Source organism: Balaenoptera acutorostrata, chromosome 13 (assembly GCF_949987535.1).
Source record: "Balaenoptera acutorostrata chromosome 13, mBalAcu1.1, whole genome shotgun sequence".
NCBI classification, from domain to species: domain Eukaryota; kingdom Metazoa; phylum Chordata; class Mammalia; order Artiodactyla; family Balaenopteridae; genus Balaenoptera; species Balaenoptera acutorostrata.
The window spans coordinates 13,772,124-13,792,863 of record NC_080076.1 but is presented as its reverse complement, the minus strand read 5'-3'; the positions used below and the strand labels follow the sequence as shown (position 1 = coordinate 13,792,863).

General features: G+C 39.7%; 1 protein-coding gene across 11 annotated transcripts in view; it reads left to right on the top strand.

Annotated features, from left to right (window-relative positions):
- Positions 1 to 20,740, top strand: part of ZCCHC2 (zinc finger CCHC-type containing 2) — a 55,159-nt gene that overhangs the window by 29,074 nt on the left and 5,345 nt on the right. For 4 of the 11 annotated variants that reach the window (XR_009005054.1, XR_451933.3, XR_009005053.1 and 1 more), the window contains exons 7-14: positions 1,189 to 1,272; positions 3,190 to 3,247; positions 5,336 to 5,471; positions 6,944 to 7,008; positions 7,399 to 7,493; positions 10,747 to 10,875; positions 15,413 to 16,906; positions 17,830 to 17,974. Coding sequence is in view for 6 of the 11 variants with exons in the window: in XM_007192003.3 (XP_007192065.2) it covers positions 1,189 to 1,272; positions 3,190 to 3,247; positions 5,336 to 5,471; positions 6,944 to 7,008; positions 7,399 to 7,493; positions 10,747 to 10,875; positions 15,413 to 16,906; positions 17,830 to 17,897 (2,129 nt within the window). In the remaining 5 variants the exon portion in view is untranslated. Of the gene's footprint in view, positions 1 to 1,188; positions 1,273 to 3,189; positions 3,248 to 5,335; positions 5,472 to 6,943; positions 7,009 to 7,398; positions 7,494 to 10,746; positions 10,876 to 15,412; positions 16,907 to 17,829; positions 19,933 to 20,740 lie in introns of those variants that run through there. The other 7 variants (XR_009005055.1, XM_057526675.1, XM_057526674.1 and 4 more) reach the window with 4 other exon arrangements.

Sequence of the window (20,740 nt, the reverse complement as noted above, 5' to 3'; positions counted from 1 at the left end):
ATATATATGCCTTAAACATTTTAAATAAAAAGTAGCAACTAGAATTAATGACTCTTCATGACTAAGACAAGATGAACAACTCCATGTTTAAATTCATGTCTGAATAGTGGCAATAGCTTTTTAAAAAGAGAATCCTGATCATTCTAGAGTCATTAATAGATTTAACAGTCAGTGCTTTCCACTTGAACCAAGTGTGGTTTTTAATGAATATCTATAAATAGCGTCTAATTCTAAAAAAGCATTGAAGCATGAAGTTAAACTTTTAATTCAGATTTTAGCAGGCTGCCTAGGAAAATGTACCCAAGTGAGTAGTACACACATAAATAACAGAAAACCCGTCTGGAGAGTTTGGCAGTATCTAAATTACATGAGCAATGCTAAAGAGGCTGGTAGATTTTAAGAGATCAAATCATTATGAAATCAAAATAGTGTATTAAAGGACATGTTTTGAGATTGTGGAAAATCTGGTCAGGATGTTCAGATTATTTCACCATAGAACACATCATTGGCAAAGTTCATTTGCACTTACTCTTTTAAGAAATGACAGCTCTAACTTCCCCTGCCCCCTCAATAGAGAGCAATATTCCGTATCCTGACAGCTGAGAGAACAAATGTTAAACTCCTGAATGACTTAAAATGTTGACCTCCAGAAGCCTACTGGTCTGTATTTTAATGGAGACGTAATCCAGTGCATCAGGGTGGGTTCCGTGGGTCAGTGCTGGTCCATGATTGCCGGTCACTGGTCTGTGGTAGAAGAACAGGAACAGAGAGGAGACGCTGGGAGTAATCTGACGTTGCCGCATTATACTGTCTTTCATAAAAGGAGCGATCCACACGAACTGGAAATTCTGAAAAACCTTACACAGCACAGATAGTTGAGAAGCACTGATATAGTCCGTCTCCTCATTTTGCACAAGAGCACGCGGGGGCAGGCAGATGTGAAGCAGCTTGCTTCACCCCTGTGGCTTTTATGGGGAGAGCTGGCTCCGTGCTTCAGGGTCCCCACTCCCAGTCCAGGGTTTTGTGCTATGTCCTCTAGCTTTCTTCAAAGTCCTAACTACTAGACACGTTCTCTTTACCATTAACTCTCCACTCTCATCCTCCGTGGGAGAAGAGTAATCATTATATTTGTTTTTCTCACTATTATAATTTTCCCTAAAAGTTAATGGTATTTAATACTTCCCGCAGATAACTTACAATCCAATCTGAAGACTTCTAAGATATTAGAACACTTAAAAGAAGACAGCTCAGAAGCTTCAAGTCAAGAAGAAGGTAAACGCTGATTCACTGGAATAAGTCATTCTGCGTGATATTGTCACAGGGATAGGTAAACAAACCGTTAGAACAGATTAAGGAACTGAGAAACAGACATATGGGAACTTGGAATGTGACAGGTGGCCTTACAGAAAAGTGGGGAAAGAATATGCAATAAATGGTATTGGCTGGCTTTCCAGTCAAAAAAAATGTTATATAATTAGATCCCTACTTCTCTTGGGCACAGAAAATTTCAAATGAATAACAAATTATTTGCAACATATATAAACTTAATGTAATATGTAAAATGTAAAACTTAAATTTTTAAATGTTAATAGTCTGGGATGAGAAGGCTTTCTTGACAGGACAGAGCATGACCATAGCGGAGATCTTTCTAATCTAAATTAAAGCTTGACACGTGACAAGAGGTTACCATTCAGAGGACATTTGCAGGATATTTACAGGTGTAAAGACTATACATCCAGACTACAGATTCTTCTAAAAATCACTGAGAAAATCAGTCTGGTCAACAATATGGGGAAAGATAAACATAGGCAGTTCTCACAGAAGAACGTTGAATGGTTCAGCCTCACAAGTAGTCCAGAAAATGCAAACTAAAAACAATGAGAGGGGCTTCCCTGGTGGTGCAGTGGTTAAGAATCCGCCTGCCAATGCAGGGGACACGGGTTCGAGCCCTGGTCCACGAAGACCCCACATGCCGCGGAGCAACTAAGCTTGTTCACCACAACTACTGAGCCTGCACTCTAGAGCCCGCGAGCCACAACCACTGAGCCCGTGTGCCACAACTACTGAAGCCCGTGTGCCTAGAGCCCATGCTCTGCAACAAGAGAAGCCACCGCAATGAGAAGCACTGCAACGAAGAGTAGCCCCCCGTTCGCCGCAACTAGAGAAAGCCCACGCGCAGCAACGAAGACCCAATGCAGCCAAAAATAAATAAATAAAATAATTAAAAAACAAAAAAAACAATGAGAGATTAGTTCACACTCATCAGATTGGCAAACCATTTTCAAGTCTGACATTATCAAAGATATGAAGTAATGGGAATCCTCATCTACTGTTGATGGGAATTTAAATTGGTACGACTATTGGTACAACTATTTTGGACAAAAATTGGACACTCTTGTGAAGTTGGAGGTGATTAATGCTACTACCCAGCAGTTCTGCTTCTATGAAAATTGTCGTCCGTGTGTTCAGGGGACAGGGATTCAGGCTCTCCCAGCAGCTTATGGGTAACAGCAAGCACCTGGATGTTAACCCAAATGTTTCAAATGTTAATAAAGTTATAAACAGATTGTGGTACCTTCATGCCAGGTGGTAATTAAAATAAAGGGTATTTATAGTATATTCAAACATGTAGCACCACTGTGTGTTTGTGAATACACACAGAGGTAGTTAAAATAAAAACATGCACTAGATTATTTCAACTAGTTAACCTCTGTAGAGGGAGGGAGCTGAATGGAATGGAGGGAGGCCTTCAGTTGTTTCTGGGATATTTCCTTTCCTAATAAAACGAGGCAAATACAGAGATACCTGCGAGGTGGGTACATGGGTGTTGGTTTTATTAATATGTGGTTTTTTGATATTTGAGACACTTTTTTTTTTCTCATGGTTAAAAAAGAGCCTGAAATTGAATGTGTGGTTTTGCAGCTTAATGCTCATAGTCAAATTTCATAGTCTTGGACAAAATTGATTTTGCTATTAGGTGGAACATATTTGAGAGGATATTTAAGGAAATTACTGTGTCTTACTGTGTCCTTGAAAAATTGTTTCTTTAAGGAATTTTCTGTGAAAAATGCTTGGGAGTGCTCTACGTGGTCTGTCAACACTGTTATGGTCACATACGTTAGTTGTGTCTTCCTTTTGGATTTTGCAGAAGCATCTGGTATAATAAACTGTTTTTTTCCTCCACTCTAGATGTGTTACAGCACACCATAATCCACAAGAAACATACCGGGAAAAGTCCCCTTGTGAAGTAGGTATCTAGTTCCTAAAACATGAATGACTTTGTGCGTTTTTAAATCAGCGTCACGTTTACTTACTGATGTATTTGGCTATAATTTTGCCGTTTTACTGTTTGCTTGTTATTTGTCTCACCTTTTCTGTGTTTTCCTTTCTCTCCTTTCTTGCTTTTGGGCATTTTTTTAAAATTCTCTTTTTCTCTTCTGTTAGCCTTGATAGTTTTCCATACATTGTTTTTCGATTCTTCTGATGGTTACCTAGAGGTTTTATTCTACATCTTTGACTTAGGAAGGTCTGATATTTGTGCTTGTACCATTTCCCACGTGAGGGCCTTGGATCACTGTAACTTCACTTACCTCCTCCCAGCTTATAAACTGTAGCTGTCATGCATCTTAATTCTGTTTTAAACCTCATGAACCTTTTTGCGTTAATCATTTAGTTTTTACCATTCCACTGTTCTGCATTCCTTCCAGTGTGTCTGAGCGTCCTTCTCACTGAAAAACACTGGAGAATTCCCTGTCATCATATCTGCCAGTAATGAAACCACTTTGTTTTTTATCTGGAAAAAATGTCTATTTTGCCTTCATTTTTGAAAGACTTTTTTCTTCATACGACATAGGACTCCAGGCTGGCAGTTACTTTCTGTTAGTGCTCAGAAGCTCCAGTGTCGCTGTCTCCGGTCTAGTGCCCTTGGTCCTTCACATCATATCCTCTCAGCCCAGTTTGATTTCTGCTGCAAGCCACATAAAATCATTTATGTGACTTCTGACCCCCCTCACACTGTGACCATCCCTCCGCAGGCCCTGCCTCGTGACTGTCCGCCTCCTGCCTCAGGGCCCGCGCTGATTCTGTGAGCCTGCTTAGCCCTTGAACCAGCCCAGTTCAGAGCTGCACGTTAATTTGCCCCAGGGGTCAACCCTCAACTGGTGGGGAGCTCCAGCTTCCTGCCCTTTGGGGAGATAATTCTGGGAGGTCCCAGCTGGTTTGAGCCTCTGTCGCTCATAGCGGCAGCCTCACTAATGGACCCACACGCTGGTTTTTCCTCCTTTCCTGTTTCATTCTCCCCACTCCTTGCTCCCACTTCTGGATCACCTCCCAAGTCAACTATGTCATCCCCAGATTCTGCTTTTAGGGGCAACAGTGGACAGTGGGTATCCATTGTTCTTCAATCTTATTGCTGCTCTTTGAAAGTTAGTGTGCTTTTCCAAACTGACTGTGTTTTTGAATTTTCCCATTGTCTGGTTTTCAGCAGTTTCCTATGATACATTTGTAGCTTTCTTTGAATGAGTTCTGCTTCCTAAGTCTGAAGCTTGATACAGTTTTGTTTTAGAGAAGCCCAGGCCATTCTCTCTTAACATATTGCTTCTGCCTGTTCTCTTGTTCCCTCTTCTGAGGCTCGGGGTGCTTACAGGTTAGACTTTTCACCATGTCCTAGGTGTTCTCTCAAATTTTTTTTGTTTTCCACATGTTTTTCCTCTCAGTGTTCCCATCTATTTTCTCATGGTCAAATTTCCTCTTCAGTGATTTTTTTCATCTGTTTCCATCCATTGAGTTCTTAATTTCAGTTTATTGTACAGTTATAGAATTTAAATTTGGTTCTTTTTTTATATTTTCCAGTATTCTTCCAAAATTCTGTCATCTTGTAGTCCTTGACCGATGTGAAACACTGTTAATTCAGAGTCCGTGTCCAATCCCTTCATTCTCTCTGGATTCTCTCTGAGTCTGTTTCTGTTGTGTGTTTCTCTTGGTTTTCAGTCACATTATCCTGTCCCTTCACTTGCCTTAGACACACACAGTACATAGTGGTTCTCTTGAGATTGGGGTTAACACCCCAGCTGTGAGTGGTGCAGGATGAGTCTAAAGACAGACTGTGCTTCTGTTGTCAACCTCCTCAGAGGCGGGTATTAATTATTAAATAGGTAAGAGAGGTATGAACTGGTTTATTCTTATAGTAGACTTTTTTCCTTAGAGCTGTTGCTAGGCATTCTATAAAAAACTAATATACGGAAGAAAGGGTTAGTATAGCTTCTTCATTATGAGATGAGAAGGTTAGCTGACTGAGGACAGAGATTCATACTTGCGTGAACTCTTCTTTTGATAGCACTATTGGTACAAGTTGTTCTCCGTTGGATGGGCTCACCATGCAGTATTCTGAACAGAATGGAATCATGGATTGGAGGAAGCAGACCTGCACCACCGTTCAGCACCCGGAGCACTGTGTGGCCTTAGCTGACCAGGTACGGGGGCTTTGTTTTGTCTTCGTGCCATGCTGTTCAAGCATTGTCACTGCATGAGAGTGGAGTTCTTTAAGCATATTATGTCAGATAGTGTAATCTGATAAGAAGAAATGAAGGAATGTTTGAATGTAAGACTTCAAAGTTAATTGGTGTACATGATCTAAGCTCCTCTGTGACCTGAAGAAGTGTATATATATTACTTTGTTTTTTGGTTTTTTTTAAATTTAATTTATTTATTTATTTTTGGCTGTGTTGGGTCTCCGTTGCTGCACACAGGCTTTCTCTAGCTGAGGCAAGCGGGGGCTACTCTTCGTTGCAGTGCGCGGGCTTCTCGTTGCGGTGGCTTCTCTTGTTGCGGAGCATGGGCTCTAGGCGTGCAGGCTTCAGTAGTTGTGGCACGCGTGCTCAGTCGTTGTGGCTCGCGGGTTCTAGAGCGCAGGCTCAGTAGTTGTGGCACCTGGGTTTAGCTGCTCCATGGCATGTGGGATCTTCCCGGACCAGGGCTCGAACCCGTGTCCCCTGCACTGGCAGGCAGATTCTTAACCACTGCGCCACGAGGGAAGCCCCATATTACTTTTATTGCTCAAAAATATTAGTACATTTTATTGTGATGCCTAAAATGTTTCACTAGGGATGCATTGTTAAGCCAGGTTTTTTGCTTTTGAATTATTCACGTTTCAGTCACTGTCTTGCTATTGGTGATGTGAATTTTGAAACGGACCTTCCCTCACGAGTTGTTGGGCCAGTTTACCAGCAGTCCTGAATGTACTTAGGAAATACTTGGTTCTTAGGAGTTGGTGTAATCAGAGAACAGAATGCTCTCAAGTGTGTTTAGGTAACACGGCACCACAGATACATGAGAGGTACTTACTGGTACAGCTATGGAGAGAGCCACCTTCTCTCTAGAAAATTGGTTTTTATTACTGGCCAACACTCGGATCCAAATGTTAACCTTTACTGGAATGTGTTTTTATGAATTAGAGCATTAAAACATACTTTGAGAAATTGTGTGTTATCGGAGTCATACTTATTTAATGGCTGAGTTTCAGGTCTATGTGATTATACTTTTTCTCCCTCTACTTCAGTGCCAGCACCTTTTCTTCTTAGAGTTGACGCAATTGTGTGTTGCAGTTTTACCAACCTGAACTTTACGAGAATATTAGTAAACGTATAGCAAATACTGGTTACTTGACTGTGTTTTATTTTGTGATAAGAAGAAAAAATACACACTCCATTTTAAAAGCAAAATACGAAATAGATATTTTTTCTCATAATTAATATTAAGTATTTGTCAGAATATGCGGATTTTAGTGGGTCAAGTAGGTAACTTCAAAAAAGAGGTTGGAAATAAAAATGTGTTAGAATATACAACTGGGACTGCATCATTTTAATGTTTTGTATCAGAATAAGAGGATACCTACACGAGTATGGTCTCGCTTTAGTCTGATTTTTTTTTTTATTCTTTTCCCTAGCATTCAACTGAAAAACGAAGTTTATCTTCAATAAATAAGAAGAAGGGAAAGCCACAAATAGAAAAGTAGGTTCAATTTAATCTTTCCAGTAATAGAAATTGGTAAGAAGAGACAACATTTGATAATGGGCATGTTTAATTTATGTAGTATAAATAGTATTTTTCCATTAGTTTTCTTTATATTTTTACTCTGGACTTAATTTTTTCAGTTCTAAATGATCAACACATGCAGGTGATAAAAATAAAGCTATTGTCAGATATTATATTCAGTTTGGAGGGGCAAAATTCTCAGCCCTGTAAACTAAAGGGTGAATCTTAGATTTACATTGTACCTTACTAAACGTTTTTATTTTAATTATAAAAAAAATTTGAGGGGAATTTTATTAATACTGCACTTAGTGTGTTCTCTAGGGACTCTTATAAACAATGTGGGTAACATGTATACTTTCGGCTTAGGGAGAAAATTAAGAAAACTGACAACAGATTGAATAGTAGAATAAATGGTATTCGAATCTCCACTCCTCAGCACGCCCACGGTGGTTCTGTGAAAGGTAAGGGTGTTTTTCTTTCAAATACGCGTCACCTAAATATATTTAGCAGGGTACCTATTAGAGTAGGTATTAGGCTGTTGTGTCAAAGCCTGATAACACTTTTTTCCTGCGTTGATGTGAATAGTGATTTCTGAATTAACTCCATTAATACTTCAGAATTGTTTAATGCAGGAAATTTGATTCGGCCACGGAGGTAAATTTTTCCTTTGCCATAGTGACACTCTGGCACCTTTTCCTTCCCCTGGTAGCAGCGGTCTCCTCGATTGTTTCCTTCTCAGCCAATCCCTGCTCCAGAGCAGAGGCCGCAGGACCTGCGGGGTCTTTCCACCCTCGTGAAAGCCTGTAGTTCTTGTGTAAAGTCACTTTTAAAAATCTTGTTGACTTTTTCATGTTTTAATGACTGTCCTTTGTGGAGTTTTATGGGACTTCAGGGGAATTCAGACCCTCAGATTTTCGTTGTACTAGATTTGTGTGGCTTCCATCTACCCACCATTATTTTAAGGTCCTTTTATTTTTAAGTGAAAGATTTTATGTTCATTTGACTGAGAAATGTCCCTTGTGCTGGTTCATTGGTAACTTTTCTGTGTTACATTTACCTTCACCACTAACAGTAAAGATTTTTAGAAAAAGAATAAAAGCTCACAGACCTCTAGGAAAGTGTTTGTCCATGTGTGTGTCTAACACATAATGTTGACAGCTGACCCTACAAATACGATTTGTTTAATTTAAATTTTATTCAAATGTTAGTACCTTCAGTTGTGATGCAACGTAAATAACCAGAATATATCCATTTTTTTAATGGAGTATGTTTTTAAACTAGCTATTTGTTTACAGAGATTTAATATTGATAAGGAAATATAGTTGCATTTTGACTCTAAAATCATCTGGCCCACTCATTGAATTAATTAACTGAGCGGTCTTTGGGGGGAAAATGACATGGGGAAAAAACCATGTTTATGAGTATATTGTAACACTTCAGTATCTTTGAGGTTTCCTGTGGTGATGGCAGCTAAAAGGAGGGGGGAGAAGCTAAAATAAGGAAGACAAGAGTTCTCTGTCAGTGGATGATTAGAAATAGCTTCTGCCAGGCCTCCCTGTCTGTTTCCTCCTTCTGGTTTATTTTCTGCACTGTCTTCTAAAGCACACACTAAATCAGGTCATTCTATAGTTGAAATTCCTGTCAAATATATACCACCCTCATGACATCACTCTCTCTCGTCTCTCACATGATTTGGGAACTACGCCAAAAAAGCTTGTAACAGTTCTTTCCCTTTTAGCTTCATATTTTCAGAGAAGTGTGTGGACTTTGATCTCAGACAGATGTGGGTTTGAATCCTTACTCCACCAGTTTCTTAAATTTGTAAAAGAAGAATATCTACCTCACCAGACTGTAGAACTTAAATGTGATAACATGAAAAGCATTTAGCTAGTATCAAGCACAGAGGTGTTCAATAATGTGGTTCCTTTTCCCTATTCTAATAAGTTAGAAGAAAACATACGCTGTATAGGCTATTAAGAACTTTTTTTTTTTAAACGTCTTTATTGGAGTATAATTGCTTTACAGTGGTGTGTTTCTGCTTTATAACAAAGTCAATCAGCTATACATAAAAATATATCCCCATATCCCCTCCCTCTTGTGTCTCCCTCCCACCCTCCCTATCCCACCCCCTAGGTGGTCACAAGCACCGAGCTGATCTCCCTGTGCTATGTGACTGCTTCCTACTAGCTATCTATAAGAAATTTTGATAACATCTCAGGCTCTAATTCCTTTATTTCTTTATTTTTAAATATTATGAAAGTACAATCTCAGGATTTTTGATTCAAGATTAACCTTTTCTGTCTATTTTGTTCTCTGTATATGTCACTGATTCATATATATTTATGTTTATAGACTACGACTATAAATATATACATCAATACTTTGTACAACTTGTCTTATTGTCTAGTATAGCTCAGATGTTTGCTGGCTCCAACTTAAAGGGAAAACCCTCTATTTATTAAATCCCCTTTGAAATACTAAGGAGTTACCTTTAAGTAGGTGATTACCTTTAAGCATTCAGTAAACTTAAGATATATTTAAGATTTTTTTTAATAGAACAATCACACATATCATAAATGTAGATACTATATTGAAGCTGAAAATTTTAAATAACTCAAAGATAAGTATTATTTATTTTTAATTTAAAATTTAACTTCTATTTTGAGTAATATACATTTATGTAGTTCAAAATTCTGAAGGTACAAAAGGGAACAAAATAAATCCCTCACTGCGTCCCTCCATGTTGTCTTCTCTCCAAAGCAGTCAGTGCTGTTCATCCTCTGTGTTTTTGCAGTATATTTGCTTTTAAAATCTCTTTGAGACATGATAAATAAAACAGTTTGTCTCTCTGTTTAAAAGGGCAATTTGTGGAATAGCCTTTGGCATAGTTATTTCATCCTCACCTTCCAGCCACACCTCTGACTCCAAAGGATCACATTTTTTTATTGTAAAAATTCCAAAGACTCTACACAATTCTGAAGCACCTGGATTGTCAGAAAGGGAAAATTATGTTCAGTATAGATTTACATTTATGTATTTAGTTCTTTGAAAATTGCAAATTAATATATGACATTTGGTGATTAGAATATTTGCTAGCTATATAATCTAAACAAAATCATTTCATAAATTGATTTTGAGGAATAGCTGCCTTTTTTTATTTTTCTTTTTACATTTCTGAAACTTACTCTTTAGAGTTTCAAAGTCATCACTGCATTTTAGTGAGCAAATCTTGGCTCACTCTATCCCAATGGTTTTGTTTTGGTTTTTTTTTTCCCCAGTCCGTCATTTCTGGTTCGAACTCAGGGGTTACTCAGTCTACTTGATGGGAAGCAATTTACTCTTTTAAAGAAAGAATTTTACAACATGCTCTGAGGAGTTAAAATGTATAGACTTAAGAAGTGGCTCAATGTGCTAATATTGGACAGATCCTACAAAGAATCTTATTTCTGATTTTTTGAAGTTGGTTATATTGATTTTTTCCTCTGCCTTTGTTTTAAGAATACATTTGTCCCCCCCAAAAAAAGTCGTCAATTATTTTCAAATAATATTGTGCTTCAGTAATGAATTTTTACCTAGGTCAGAGGCCAGCTTTTTAGGTAATTATAGAAAAACTTGGAAAAAAAAAATTTAAGGGTGTAACTAATTTCTGATGGTTCAATTCAGAAATTTATTTAACTAAACAATTCTATTTTTTAAAAATCACGTTATTTTTAGATGTGAATTTGGACATTGGATCTGGACATGACACATGTGGAGAAACATCTTCAGAGAGTTACAGTTCTCCATCTAGCCCACGACATGATGGAAGAGAAAGTTTTGAAAGTGAAGAAGAAAAAGACAGAGGTTTGCTCTTTGGAGGGATTTGGGGGTGTCAGAGGAAAATGTGTGCTCTTAAAATCAGTCAAACATAAGTATTTTTATGTTACTGTAAATGTCATTATTGACTTTAATTGGTATAAAGGGTGTCTTGTAGACCACTGACTTAGCAGTTTCTAGTGATGTTGATTTTTTTAAGCCTATTTCACTTCATATGAAATTAAAGAGAAAGACAGTCACAACAAAATGTGGAGTTAATGCAGAAAGATTGAAAACTTGCATATTGTTAGATGCACATATATTGATAACGTTTATGTCTTCCTGATGGATTGACCCTTTTTATCATTATAAATATCCTTCTTTGTCTCTAATGACAAGTTTTGTCTTAAAATCTATTTTGTCTAATAATAATATAGCCACTTTAGCTCTCTTTTGGGTGTTTGCAGGGTACCTCTTTTTCCATCCTTTTACTTTAAGCCTATTTGTGTCGTTGACTCTAAAGTGTCTCTTAAAGACACCTTATAGTTGGATTATGGTTTTTTAGCAATTCTGCCTATCTCTGCCATTTGATTGGAGTGTTTAACCTATTGAAATTTACTGTAATTACTGATAAGGTAGGATTTACGTCTGCTATTTTGCGCTTTGTTTTCTGTATGTACTATGTCTTCAATTCCTCCTTAAATGGAGGCTCAGAGTCAGCCAGAAATGAGAGTTTAGAGCCTTCTTAGGTCTCTCCTGGGCATGCATATATAGCCCTAGATATGAGCATGGCCTTTTAGATTCCCAGGAATATATTGAAGCTTTTCAGAGCTCCCTGTGAACATCTCATTTTCAGTTTTTCCTTTTAAGTTTTTTGGTCAGACTATTGTTAGCCTCAACTGGTAATGCCAGCCCAGGCAGCCAAATTGTTAAACAGTTGCCGCAGATTGATTGTGATAAATGCCCTGTGGGTAAGCAGCTGTTAACACAGAGTGAACTCAAGTTGCCAGACAGATAGTGACGGTTCCTTAGGAAGGTGCTTTTATAGAGTTCCAAATCCATGTTTCTTACAGTGGCTGCTAGGCTGCTTGTTTTCATCGCTACTGTAGTTGCAAGACTATTCGTTTACAAGGCTACTTCAGAGATGGAGAATGTGAGCAAGAATTAGGGCAAGGTGAAATACCGCAGTGGTTGCTATTCTTACAAGATTCAGCTGTTTTTCTTTAATAAACACTCTTCACATCGCTGCAGGCCTTTAATTGATTTCCAGAGTTCTGAAAAAGTTGATTTTGATAGTTTTTGCCAGGATTTTTGTTGCTTTTATGGAGGAGTGGAGTGTCAGAGGTTCTTACCCTGCCATTCCAGAAATGAGGTATCAAAAATGTATATGTTGGGACTTCCCTGGTGGTCCAGTGATTAAGACTCCCCCTTCCAATGCAGGGGGTGCGCGGTTTGATCCCTGGTCCGGGAGCTAAGATCCCCCATGCCTCGCAGCCAAAAAAAAAAAAACGGAAACATAAAAAAACAGAAGCAATATTGTAACACATTCAATAAAGACTTTAAAAGTGGTCCACAGACACACAAAAAATGTATATGCTGAATGAGGATGTCATTCTTTACAATGATAATGCTATCTGATAACATCTTGGCTATAAACATCTGAGTAATACTGTCTTGGTTATAAGGTGTGTCCATGCTGGTGGGCAGTAATAAATGGTTTCTCTTGGGCCACTTAAAGATCATAAAGATCCTTTGACAACAGCATTTCAGACACGTGGCTTTTTCCTGCACGGTCCACAACTCTTCGAGACCTTAGCCTTTGTGTTACAGCGTCAGGTCACATCTTAGGGAGCTATGACAATGATTCTGCTGCATCACATACAGTTAAAGCCAGTTTTTACTTTGAAGTTATTTTGAAGTCATAACAAACGTAGCATGCAGTGACTACTGCCAGTTCGACTAATCTGAGGCAACACTGCGCTTCTGATCTGCAGTTTCCTCCTGAAAGAAGAAAAATGAAAGTAACTGCCCAGAGCTCTTATGAAGGTTAAATGAGAGAATTTTTATGCCTTATCCAGAACAGAGAAGCTTTCAATATGCTATGCTCAGTTCTGTAGGATGTACCAATAATCCATGGCTCTTAAGCTAACAACGCAGATTTGCCTCTTCGTCAGAATTAAGGGTACATCTGCATGCCTAGATGACTTTGCAGCAGTCCTTTCCTGTCATCAGATAGGGTGAGTTGGTGGGCCTGTATAGAGGAGCTTGCCCTTTTTCAGATAGGCTTCGTTATCGTGTGACTAAATGAGCCTTCCCTAAATGAAGGATCATTAAGGGCTCTCTGAAACCAACCAGGGGGGAAAATGTCCACTGTGATAACAAGTGTTGATCATCTTTAGAATTTGGAGTGCATGAAAAGGTTGCTTTGAAAAGCATGGGGCTTTGTTGTTCTTGTTGGTCATAAAGGGGTTTTGTTGTAAGACTTCATACTTTTCAGAGTCAGTGCAAAAATGGAGGACCTCTCTCTAAATAGCTGGGTGAGTCCTTATAATGCTTAGAAAACCATTTGGGATCATGGGGCCATTTGCTATGACCTAAGAAGATTTAAACAAAGCCCAATTCCTATAGAAATTTAATTGATCATCTGAAAAATGTTACAGCTTCTTTTGAACTTAAATATTTATTTTTAACTCTATACTTATATGAAGGTACAGATATAAATACAGTGCCTTAAATAAGTTACTAATTTTTGGATTGCAAAGTTTAACAAGAAACTCCTCAGCTATTAAGGAGAGTATATGTTAGAACCATTTACTCATAAGTTGAATCTTTTCTAATATAAATTATTATTGTTGAATTAATAACATTGTTGACATTCTGTAGGTTGGTTTAGGTTTAACCTTTCTCCAGGAAGACTAGTATGATTTGTTTTTAGTATTGTTTTGAAAAATTTTAGCATCTTAGCTGAATATAACTAGTTATTACCTTAACAAATATAAACATTTTAAGTACACAATGCAATTCTGATTATATTTGTGAGCAGAAAGATGTTAAATTAGGCACTACATTTAACTGAATGGTCTCTATACATAGTACTGCAGTATCTGGGTTTACGATATTTAAACATTGTGAGTTAGATTTTGTCTTTTGTCCCCTTTATACCAAAAGTCAAGAAATCCAGGGTAAGTCTAGGTTGAAGTTATTTCTGTTTACAAGCAGAAGAGTGATGCAGTAATAAAAACAAATGCAGTACAATTTTGTATCTGCCACTTTGCTGTTTTGTTTTAGGAGAAATGGCACTGCTCTCATATTTGCGCTGCTTCTTGTGTTCTAGCACACTTGTATTATGACTGTAGTGGTAGCTTTAAATTTTCTTTCCCCCACTGAAATATTTAAAAGTAAGAATATTTATTCCATTCTAAGAAAACTCTCTTCCCTTCCCTATCTCTGGATATTTGAGTTAAATATAGTCTTTTTTTTTTTTTAACTTATTAATTTATTTATTTTCGGCTGTGTTGGGTCTCCGTTGCTGCACACGGTCTTTCTCTAGTTGTGGTGTGTGGGCTTCTCATTGCGGTGGCCTCTCGTTGCAGAGCGTGGGCTCTAGGCATGCGGGATTCAGGAGTTACAGCACGTGGGCTCAATAGTTGTGGTGCACGGGCTTACCTGCTCCGTGGCATGTGGGATCTTCCTGGACCGGGGCTCGAACCCGTGTCCCCATGCATTGGCAGGCAGATTCTTAACCACTGCACCACCAGGGATGTCCCGAGTTAAATATAGTCTTGATTGAACTCCTTTAAATTGTATTATTTATGTGAGACAAATGTGAAGACCTCGGGTTTAGTGGTACAGAATATAAATCAAGTGCATTGCCTAAAATTGATTAAGGTTAAAAATATCTGATCCCTTTCTCTGTAATAAAGGTCTGTATTTTATACTGTGCTTCATTCAGTCTCCATTCACGTTTTGTTTCTTACCTCTCCTTGGATTTTTTTTTTAATTTAAGATTTAATTTTTTTAGAGCAGTTTTGGGTTTACTATAAAATTGAGAGAAAGATACAGAAATTTCCCACGTATTCCCTGCTCTCACACAGATATAGTCTGCCCTGTTAACAACATTGCTCCCTAGAATGACACATTTTTTACCAAGGATGAACCAGTCTACTTTGACGCATCATTATCACCCAAAGTCCATGGTTTATCTAAGGGTTCACCTTCAGTGGCTTTGGACAAATGTATAATGATACATATCCATCATTACAGCATCACACAGAGTATTTCCACTGCCCTGAAAACCCCCCGGGCTCTGCCCGTTCATCCTTCTCCGGGGCCCTACCCCTGGCAGCCACCAAGCTTTTATTGTTTCCATAGTCTTGCCTCTTTTCCAGACTCTCCATATGTTTACAGTGAAGTCCACAGAAAGCCAAAAATTAAAAGAAGTTCAGCTTGGTAGTCAGGAAGCTTAGGGATACATTTATTAGTCCAAACTTCAGTGTTTATTTTAGATACACTTAAATTTTATTTCTAGCAAGAAGGTTGGGAGATTTTGCTTGTGTTAACATCTACTTATGTTTGTTTCCCTCAGACACAGACAGCAATTCTGAGGATTCTGGAAATCCATCAACAACCAGGTTTACAGGTTATGGTTCTGTCAACCAGACTGTCACTGTCAAGCCACCTGTTCAGATTGCTTCATTAGGAAACGACGATGCAAGCCTCTTAGAAGATCCCTTAAGCTCACCCAAGTATCAGCATATTTCTTTTATGCCAACTTTACACTGTGTCATGCACAATGGTGCCCAGAAGTCTGAGGTGGTTGTTCCTCCACCCAGATCTGCTGATGGTAAAACAATAGGGGTGCTTGTTCCTAGCCCTGTTGCTCTCTCTGCAGGAAGGGAGTCCACGAACTCAACCCCCGTCGGAATACTAGGGCCAACAGCTTCTACTGCAGAATCAGAAAAGCACCTTGAATTACTGGCGTCCCCTTTACCTGTTCCATCAACATTCCTTCCACACAGTAGTACTCCCGCTTTGCACCTCACAATTCAGAGGCTAAAACTGCCACCGCCACCGGGATCTTCCGAGAGTTGCACAGTGAACCTCTCCCAGCAACCAACCGGGAGTCTGAGCGTCGGATCACCAAACACTGCCTTTATTCCTGTTCATAATCCAGGTAGTTTTCCAGGATCTCCTGTGGCTGCCACAGACCCCATCACAAAATCTGCATCTCCAGTGGCAGGACTAAATCAAATGGTGCCTCAGATTGAGGGCAACACGGGGACAGCCCCTCAGCCTGCCAATGTGAAGGTAGTTCTTCCAGCAGCCGGCCTCTCGGCCGTACAGCCACCAGCTTCCTACCCCTTGCCAGGCTCTCCCCTTGCGGCCGGGGTGTTACCCAGCCAGAATTCCACCGTCCTCAGCACGGCGGCAACGTCTGCCCAGTCAGCGGGAGCAGGCGTCAGCCAGGCCCAGTCGAGTGTTCCCCCCGCGGTTCCTACCCACACCCCCGGCCCCGCCCCAAGCCCGAGCCCTGCTTTGACACACAGTACTGCGCAGGGCGACAGCACGTCTTACATCAGTGCTGTGGGAAACACGAACGCCAGCGGGACAGTGTTGCCTCCGCAGCAGATGGGCTCAGGTCCTTGTGGTTCCTGTGGGCGAAGGTGCAGCTGTGGGACCAATGGAAACCTTCAGCTGAATAGTTACTATTATCCTAATCCAATGCCTGGACCAATGTACCGAGTCCCGTCGTTCTTTACTCTGCCATCCATCTGCAATGGCAGCTACCTCAACCAAGCACATCAGAGCAATGGAAACCAACTTCCTTTTTTTCTGCCTCAGACTCCATATGCAAATGGACTGGTGCATGACCCAGTCATGGGGAGCCAAGCCAACTATGGCATGCAGCAGATGGCAGGATTCGGGAGATTCTATCCTGTGTACCCAGCACCCAATGTAGTTGCCAACACGAGTGGTTCGGGGCCCAAGAAGAACGGGAACGTTTCATGTTACAACTGTGGTGTAAGCGGGCACTATGCGCAGGAGTGTAAGCAGTCGTCCATGGAGGCCAGTCAACAAGGTAATCATGAGAGCTCCCAGAGGACTTGTTTCTGAGTGTGCCCGTTCCTCCCTCCCCTAGTGATCGCGGTGATCCTGTTGGAGCAGAAAGAGCTGTTGTGTGTTTGTTTACGGAGGTTGTGCTTTCGGTGACAAATCGTAAAATGCAAACGGCAGAACCTAGTGTGGACACACACAGGTCACACACACAGCACAAGGAAGTTCAGAGAAATTCAGTTTCCAATTAAGGAATAAACCATTAAGGCACTTCTTAAGGAATATAATGGGGATTTGCAAATCTCTTGCTAGCAGCACTTTTTTTTAAAGCTACAATCCTATGTCATAGAGTAAGCAAAATTTTTAAATGCTGAAAAACTAGGAAGTGATAGTCATCTGACATGGAAGATTTTTAGTTGTTTGGGTCTATCTATGCATAACCAACTGGCCTCATGCTATACCCTTCCTTCCCAGCAGATGTTTTTTTTTTTCAGTGCTATTGCATTTTAAAAGGAACAAAATATTTAAGCACTGGTTTTTGGAGTAAGGACATTCAAACTAAGTTTAATATTATTACCACCAGAATAAAGAAATTGTTCTTAAATAAGTACGTGTAAGATACCAAATTCAGTGTAGACCTGAGAAACTGTTACCTTTCACTCACATTAGGCTTTTGTCATTTTGCCAAATCTCACACAGAAAAAAAGTCTTGACTTGGGAGTATGTGCTTGACATTTTTAAGGGAAAATTGAGTTTGATAGCTTTAGGTTGAACTTAAAGCACAAACTTCATTATTACTTTTTAAAAGTCATTTCATGGACCGTTTTGCGGTCAGAGTATTGCAGAAGGAGCAGCGCCTGAGGAGCATGCCCATTTGATATCTTGTAGTGGTTTGTGATGCATTGCATTGTACGCAGTGACTTAGCAGTTCTGTCTTTCCCATTTTAGGCACTTACAGACTGAGATACGCACCTCCCCTCCCCCCTTCTAATGATACGTTGGATTCTGCAGACTGAAACAAGTAAAGCTTGCCTACTTAATACACTGAAGTGTGGGGAGTCATGGTTGGGGTGTGGAGGGGAGGAAAGGAAAGGTATTTTGTTTGTGTTTCTTTGTCTATACATTTCCTAGATTTCTATGCAGTTGGGGTTTTTCATTTCTCTTGTACCAATGTCCAAAACAAAAAAGAATGCATTGCTTTTGAGCCTCTGGTCTCCTGGTACAACAACAGGCTTATCTGTATGATACATGTAATTTAAACATCCAGACAAACTACCAAAAGGAAAATGTTGATGCGTGCTTTTTTTTTTTTTTTTTACACTGAATACTTGCTGTGTGCAATGTTTACTGAATCTTTAAAACTGTGTATTTGACCTTTTTTAATAACACTGGTGACAGTCCTATGGTTTTGAAAAAAAACTTTGCTTCTTCCCCAGTTTTTCTCACTTTGGTCCTACACTCCGCTTTTCTCCCCCGCCCTCACTCTTTCCAGTGGCCGCAGGAGTGGTTGGCACTGCATTGTCCACACTTTGTAAGCTGCTCTGCATATAAATTGAGGGTAGAATGTTTCACCTTAATCATAAGGGAGAATCGCATTCCCAAAATAGTGTGTATATATGTAATGAACAGCACCACGTAAATACATATATGCAGCGCTTGTTATCCAAATAAAAATTAAAATAAGTGGAAGAGAGAGGAGGAAGTAAAATCATATGAAACTGAGAAAATATGACATGTGAAGTGGACAAAGAGCTTTTTCTTTAAAAAAAAAAAAACAACAAACTTTTTACTTTATCATACTTTTTTAGCCTGTTGCTTCAGAGAGACATAAAGTGAACAAACTAGTGTGAGTGTGGTTCTTCTGTGTGTTTGTGTTTGTCATGAAAATCAACAGCCAATTTTACCTGTAGTCTACCACTGTGTCATGTAAAAGAGACACTTGAGTCAAGATTTCTTTTCCTACACCAACTGTTACAGTGTTCCATTGTGTTAAAAATGTGTATGCTTTATTGCAATCTGAACAGAAGCTCTGCGTTTCTACAGAAGTCAGGTATTTGTTCCCTAACTTGTCTCGTAGCAAAGTCACTTTTATAACAGTTTACCACTATGCTTGATTATAATGTGAAAGACTGAATTCTGAGTGTGTTAAGATGGTATGAATCACGTCAGTGTCACATCACTAAGTTTAATGCTGCTGTTTAAAAACAAAAGTTTTTTTTAAAGCCTACCTATGTACTAAATTGCTTCCAGGTAATTTTTGATTTCCTAAAGTGCACTGAGGTTATCTGGAAGACGGGGTGTAGGTTTGGACCGCTGCATCCGACAGCAGTGAGCAGCTACCACTGTAGAGTCGCAGGTTGAGGGCTTGGGGCTGGGTTTGTTTCCCCATCCTCAGTACAGGGCAGAATCGACAGATGTTTGTTGTGTGGGGTCACGTTGGTGTGCAGCAGAGGAGGAACTTGAATATCATATCTGGTCTCGGTTCAGAAGCCTAACAGATTGCCAGACAAAAGGAAACACTTGAAGAAAGAAGCTTTGTGTAATGCTTCACAGATAGAATTTATATTTATAGCACCAATGTACATTTTGAAACCTTCTTTCCGGGTTGGGAGTTAAAGGGGAAGGAAGGTGGGGGGGGGTGTGAAAGGGGGTAGACGAAAGCTTTAATTTAAAAAGAGAAGAAGTCCGAGTAAAGGAAATTATTTTGATTAAATGTATTTTGTTTGATCTGGGTATTTTTGGACCACATTATTAAATTAAATGTTGAGCTGCAGTTGAGTTGTTCACGTGAGAGTTTTGATAAGCCCCATCTGGACCGCATTGTGAACCACTTGCCAGTCATACTTTATGGAGCTTATTTTATGATTTAAAAGACTGTACTGTACATAGGAGGTATGTTACCTTCTCCTTATTTGTATGTTTACCATATACTTTGATATTTGAAATGTTATGTACTGGAAAGGCCACTTATATTTCTAGAACAGATTGGATTTTATGCAACCTTTTTTCCTTGAATTAACAGCAATAAAAAAGTGAAAAACGGCTTAAGAATTGTGCTTTATTGCAAATTTTGTACAAGTGAAAGATAGGAGGACATCATACCTGGTGGGTTTGGGGTTTTTCCCCTTTTTAGAGAATCGACCCGTTATTTTCCTGCAATGTGGGTAGTGAATCCCTAAGTTATTTACCATCTGGAAATGTTTCCCACAAGCAGCCTTAATATATATATGGGTCACCTGTGTGACCGCTGAAAGAAGAGTCTGCACTTCTGTGCCTCCTGAGCACACACTGTGTGCCAGAGGGCACCGTGGCGGCTCAGACAGAGTCCTTACCACCCGAGAGCGGTGTTTCTGGTTCAGGCCCTCCCTCACCAAAAGCGTAGAGGACCTAACTTACTTCCTCAGATTTGTTAATACCATTTTGTTTTCCAGGCAACTCTCCCAATACAGTACCTTTGATTACATTGGTTCTATCTTCTGTAATCCAGTCTCAAGTCAGTCTTTACACAATCAGTAATTTTATAAGAGATTGTGGGGAGGCGCTTTCCACGTATCCATGCATCAGTCATGTCCTCTGGTGATGACTGATGTCACTCGGCCCAGCCCCTCCAGTTGTCCCCAACGTTCCGTGCAGTGATGGACACTAAGAATGATTGTCCTGAGCCACCTAACGCATGTTCCCTCTGTACCCAGTTGGGCAGTGGGTTTGAAAAGATCACAGGACCCCTGATGGCTTTTCCGTTAGCCAGCAAACAGGCACCTACACGTAACACACGGCAGTTATGGACCCGCCTCCAGTTAACTCACACACCTCCGGTGTCATCACCTGTGTCCCTTAACCGACCCTTCTCCTTCCTTCC